Source organism: Corvus brachyrhynchos, unplaced genomic scaffold, assembly GCF_000691975.1.
Source record: "Corvus brachyrhynchos isolate BGI_N302 unplaced genomic scaffold, ASM69197v1 scaffold163, whole genome shotgun sequence".
Classification (NCBI taxonomy): Eukaryota; Metazoa; Chordata; class Aves; order Passeriformes; family Corvidae; genus Corvus; species Corvus brachyrhynchos.
Window position 1 is genome coordinate 3,629 of NW_008236919.1, and position 5,975 is coordinate 9,603.

Consider the following 5,975-nt stretch of genomic DNA (forward strand, 5'->3'; position numbering starts at 1 on the left):
CTTTCCCCCCCCATTTTTTCCCTTTTTTTCCTGCCTCATTCCCCCCCCATTTTCCCACCCTTTCTTCCCCATTCTCCTCTCCATTTTCCCCCTTTTCCAGCCCATTTTTTCCCCCTTTCCTGCTCATTTTCCCGCCTGTTTTTTCCCCCCATTTTCCCACCCATTTTTTTCCCCATTTCCCCGCTTTTTCTCCCCGTTTTCTCCCCCCGCCATACGGATGTCGTCGAGGTCGAGGTCGTCGTAGAGGAACTCGTTCTCCTCGAAGTCGGGCTCCTGGCAGGAATCCACGTAATATTCCACATCGTCCTTCAGCTTCCTCACGGGATCCACCGGGATCGAGTCGTTGTCCAGCATCCGCAGCAGCGTCTCCAGCATCCGCACGTGGAAACGGTGCCGCTCCACCTGGCGCTTCAGAGCCTCGATCCGGTCCTGCTTCTGGGGTAAAAACAGGGGAAAACGGGAAAAACGGGCTCAGGGAGAGCTGGGAGGGTCGGGGGAACTCGGATCCTTCAGGATTCACCCCCGGGATTGAGGCTTAGGAAAGGGGGTGTGGGAGCGGTGCTGCTTCAAGGCCTCGATTCTGAGGGAAAAAATTGGGGAAAAAAGGGAAAAAAGGGGAAAAATGGGGTCAGGGAGAGCTGGGAGCCAGGTGGGATCCATGGGAACTGGGCAGGATCACTGGGAATGGGGTCAGGGATCTGTAGGATTCCCTGGGATTGAACCCCCATAAGTGGGTGTGGGAGCGGTGCTGCTTCAAGGCCTCGATTCTGAGGGAAAAAATTGGGGAAAAAAGGGAAAAAAGGGGAAAAATGGGGTCAGGGAGAGCTGGGAGCCAGGTGGGATCCATGGGAACTGGGCAGGATCACTGGGAATGGGGTCAGGGATCTGTAGGATTCCCTGGGATTGAACCCCCATAAGTGGGTGTGGGAGCGGTGCTGCTTTAAGGCCTCGATTCTGAGCTGATTCTGAGGGAAAAAACTGTGGAAAAAAGGGAAAAAATGGGAAAAATGGGAAAAATGGGGTCAGGGATCCCTCAGAACCATAGAGGATCACTGGGAATGGGGTCAGGGATCTGTAGGATCCCCGGGGATTGAACCCCCACAAGTGGGTGTGGGAGCGGTGCTGCTTCAAGACCTCAATTCCAAGCTGATTCTGAGGGAAAAAATTGGGAAAAAAAGTGAAAAAGTGGGAAAAATGGGGTCAGGGATCCCTCAGAACCATAGAGAATCACTGGGAATGGGGTAAGGGATCTGTAGGATCCCCGGGGATTGAACCCCCACAAGTGGGTGTGGGAGTGGTGCTGCTTCAAGACCTCAATTCTGAGGTGATTTTGAGGCAAAAAATTGGGGAAAAAGGGAAAAAATGGGAAAAATGGGGTCAGGGAGAGCTGGAATTGAGGTGGGATCCCTGGAAATGGGTGGCTTTGAGGTGATTTAGGGGATTTTGGGACGGCTCAGCAGGATTCAGGGATGTCAGGGTTGGTTTTGGGGTGATTTGGGTGGATTTCAGGACAGCTCAGTGGAATTCAGGAATGCTCGGGTTGGTTTTGTGGGATTTTGGGGTCATTTGGGGGCATTTTGGGGCACTCACATCCTTGTCCCCCTTCTTCTTGCGGGTCTGCACCGACAGCGACTCCACCTCGCTCTCGAACTGATCCACCTGCATGTTCAGCGTGTCGATCGTGTTCTGGGGCAAAATTGGGGCAAAAAGGGATTTTTTGAGCCCAAAAGTGAATTCCTTGAACAACAACACCAATTTCTTCAAAAAGAAACCCATTTCTTTCAGCAAAAATGTCAATTCCTTGAAGAGTAAGTCAGATTTTACATAAATAAATCGATTTTTCCAATGAACAAAATGTTTCTCGTGGAGAAAAAACTTCTCTTCGTAAGAAATAAATTATCTTTCCGAAGAATAAAATTGTTTTTTCAAGCAAGAAAGTGACATTCCTCAAAAATAAAGCTAGTTTTTAAAAAAAATACAGTGGCTCTTTTGAAGAATTAACTGATTTTTCTTGGAAAAAAGTATTTTTTTCAGAAACAAAGTTTGTGTTAGAAACAAAATCACATTTTTCAACAACAAATCGATTTTTCTAAAAAATGAAATGTATTTTGCGGAAAATATTGTGATTCTCTGAAGAAATATCATTAATTTTTTGGTAAACTAGTTCTTCTGAGGAAAAACTTGACTTTTTTGAGAAAAAAACCCCATTTTTTCTGAAAAACAACGTGAAACAAAGCGAGTTTCTTGAGGAAAAAAGTGCATTTTTTCAGGAATTTGTGCGTGTTTTGAAAAACAAATCCGGTTTTGTAAGAAAAAAAGGAACTCCTGTGAGAAAAATCAGATTTCTGTGAGAAAAAAACAACTTTAGCGAAGAAAAATATCACTTTTGTGAGGCAAAAACTACTGTTGTGAGGGAAAGAAATGATCTTTACGAAGAAAAAAGTAACTGTTATGAATAAAAAATCCGGTTTTTTGACAGAAAAGAGGCATTTTTTTGTGGAAAACCAGGTTTTATGGGAAAATGGGGGTTTTTTTTCCTCACCGTGAGCCACTGCCCGACCTCCTCCTTCTCCTTCTGCGCGGGGTCGACCTTCTGGGCCAGCCCCAGCCCTTCCTTGCTGTAGGCCTTGGTCTTGGTCTCCCTCTCCACCACCTTGAACCGCTACATTTGCTGCCAAAACCCACAAAAACAGGAAAAAAATCACAATTTGGGAGAGGCCCAAACCTTGTAGGCCCCAAAAACCTCCATTTTCCGCCCAAAAAATCCCTGGTTCCTTCAAAGAAAGCAGAATTCTCCTCATGAAAATTCAATTTTCCTCCACAAAATCCTGGTTTTCATCCCAAAAAAGCTTGTTCTCCTCATGAAAATTCCGTTTACCTCCCAAACCTTCCTGTTTCCCTCCCAGAAATCCCAATTCTCTCAAAAATGCCACTTTCCTCCCAAAAAAACCCCTATTTCTGTCCCAGAAAACCCAATTCTCACCAAAAATCCCGTTCCTTCCAGAAAATCCCCGTTTTCCTCAGAAAAAACTCACCTCCTCTCATAAAAATCATGTTTTCCTCTCAGAAAATACCATTTCTGTCCAAAAAAACTCAATTCTCCTCCCAAAAATTCACTTTTCCTCCCAGAAAACCCAATTCTCCTCCCAAAAATCCCATTTCCTTCCAAAAAAACCTGAATTCTCCTCACAAAAATCCCATTTTCCTCCCAAAAATCCCATTTTCCTCACAAAAATCCCATTTCCCTTCAAAAAAAACCTAATTTTTTCTCCCAAAAATCCCATTTCCCTCACAAAAATCCGATTTCCCTTCAAAAAAAACTTAAATTCTCCTCAAAAAAATCCCATTTCCCTTCAAAAAAACCTTAAATTCTCCTCACAAAAATCCCATTTCCCCCAAAAAAAGCCTGAATTCTCCTCACAAAAATCCCATTTCCCCCCAAAAAAACCTGAATTCTCCTCACAAAAATCCCATTTTCTCCCAAAAAACCCCAATTCTCCTAAAAACACCGTTTTTCCCCCACAAAATCCCCATTTCCCTGTGAGAAACCTAAATTCTCCTCACAAAAATCCCATTTCCCTCCAAAAACCCTAAATTCTCCTCACAAAAATCCCATTTTCTCCCAAAACCCCCCCAACTCTCCTCCTAAAAACGCCGTTTCTCTCCCCGAAAATCCCCATTTCCCTGTGAGAAACCGCCGTTCTCCTCACAAAAATCCCATTTTTTTCCCTCCAAATTCCTGGATTTTCCCCCAAAATTCCCATTTTTCCCCCCAAATCCCTGTGTTTGCCCCGGTACCGTCTCGATGAGCTTGCGGTTGTCGATGAGCTGCCGCTTGTCTTTGATCTCGTTGGAGGCCACCCATGTCTTGATCTGGTCCCGCAGCCTCTGTGGGGGACACGGGGTGGGGGGAGTCAGGGCCACCCCAAAAACCCCCTCAGGAACCCCAAAAACCACCCTGGGAACCCCAAAAACCACCTCAGGAACCCCAAAAACCCCCCCGGGAACCCCAAAAACCACCCCAGGAACCCCAAAAACCACCCTGGGAACCCCAAAAACCCCCCCAGGAACCCCAAAAACCACCTCAGGAACCCCAAAAACCCCCCCGGGAACCCCAAAAACCACCCTGGGAACCCCCTAAACATCCCAAACACCCCAAAACACCCACAAAAACACCCCCAAAACCCTACAAAACCATGCCTGGGAACCCCTAAAACAACCCAGAATCCCCCCAAAAACCACCCCAGCACCCTAAAAACACCCCAAAAAAACTCCAACACACCCCAAAAAACCCTAAAACACCCCCAAAACCATCCCTGGGAATGCCTAAAACAACCCAGAAACCCCCAAAAACCACCCCAGCACCCTAAAAACACCCCAAAAAACTCCAACACACCCCAAAAACCCCTAAAACACCCCCAGGACTCCCCAAAAACCACCCTGGGAACACCTAAAACACCCCCAGGACCCCCTAAAACCACCCCAGTGCCCTAAAAACACCCCAAAAATACTCCAACCCACCCCAAAAACCCCTAAAACACCCCCAGGACCCCCCAAAACCACCCCGGGGACTGGGGAGATTGGGGGGGTCCCAGGGAGAATTTGAGGCTCCTGGGGGAGTTTGAGGGGATCCCAGAAAAATAGGAAAGAATTTGGGGCATCCCAGGAGGAATTTGGGGGGTCCCAGGAGGAATTTGGGATCCCAGAAGGAATTTGGGGCGTCCCAGAAGGAATTTGGGGGGTCCCAGAAGGAATTTGGGGGGTCCCAGAAGGAATTTGGGGGGTCCCAGAAGGAATTTGGGATCCCAGGAGGAATGTGGGGTGTCCCAGGAGGAATGTGGGGTCTCCCAGGATGAATTTGGGGTCCCTGGAGGAATTTGGGGGGTCCCAGAAGGAATTCGGGGCATCCCAGAAGGAATTTGGGATCCCTGGAGGAATTTGGGGTGTCCCAGGAGGAATTTGGGGGGTCCCAGAAGGAATTCGGGGCATCCCAGAAGGAATTTGGGATCCCTGGAGGAATTTGGGGTGTCCCAGGAGGAATTTGGGGTCTCCCAGAAGGAATTTGGGGTCCCTGGAGGAATTTGGGGTGTCTCAGAAAGAATTTGGGATCCCTGGAGGAATGTGGGGTCTCCCAGAAGGAATTTGGGATCCCTGGAGGAATGTGGGGCATCCCAGGAGGAATTTGGGGGGTCCCAGGAGGAATTTGGGGGGTCCCAGGAGGAATTTGGGGTCTCCCAGAAGGAATTTCGGGCGTCCCAGAAGGCATTTGGGGTCCCAGGAGGAATTTGGGGTGCCGCAGAAGGAATTTGGGATCCCTGGAGGAATTTGGGGCATCCCAGGAGGAATTTGGGGTGCCCCAGGAGGAATTTGGGGTCCCTGGAAGAATTTGGGGTCTCCCAGACCGAATTTTGGGGTCTCCCAGAAGGAATTTGGGATCCCTGGAGCAATTTGGGGCGTCCCAGGAGGAATTTGGGGTGTCCCAGGAGGAATTTGGGATCCCTGGAGGAATTTGGGGTCTCCCAGGAGGAATCTGGGGGGGTCCCAGTGGGTGTTTCAGGGGCTCCCAGAAACACTTTGGGAAAACCCCAAGGGTACCTGAGGGAATTTGGGGGATCCTGGGGGGAATTTGGGGATTTCAGAGGGAGCCAAGGAGGGTGAGGGGGATTTGGGGGTCCCCATTTTCCCCTTTTTTCACCCCAATTTCGTACCTGAAGTTTCTTGATCTCCTTTTTCAGGTCGGCCTCGTACTTCTCCTTCTGGTTGGTGTTGGCAGCGTTGTGGAGCTGGGGGGGGAATTGGGGTGGGGGGCTCAGAATTGGGGGTTTTGGGGTCCCCAGAGGCCTTTTGGGGTCCCCAGATGATTTTTGGGGGAGTTTCCAAATTTTGGAGGAATTTTGAGGCGTCTCTGGTTGGATTTTGGAGAATTCCTGTAGGATTTGGGGGGGTCCCTGATGGGACTTTGGGGGATTTTGAGG

General features: G+C 48.6%; 1 protein-coding gene across 1 annotated transcript; it reads right to left on the reverse strand.

Annotated features, from left to right (window-relative positions):
• Positions 1–160: 160 nt before the first annotated feature.
• On the reverse strand, positions 161–5,815 carry CNOT3 (CCR4-NOT transcription complex subunit 3; the record flags this gene model as incomplete). The annotated part of the gene is made up of 5 exons (XM_008628889.2): positions 5,709–5,815; positions 3,799–3,888; positions 2,543–2,671; positions 1,591–1,686; positions 161–435 (listed from the first exon to the last, which is right to left on the reverse strand). Coding segments are annotated over exons 4-5 (350 nt in total), but the record flags the coding sequence as incomplete, so codon positions are not given.
• Between the last annotated feature and the right edge of the window lie 160 nt (positions 5,816–5,975).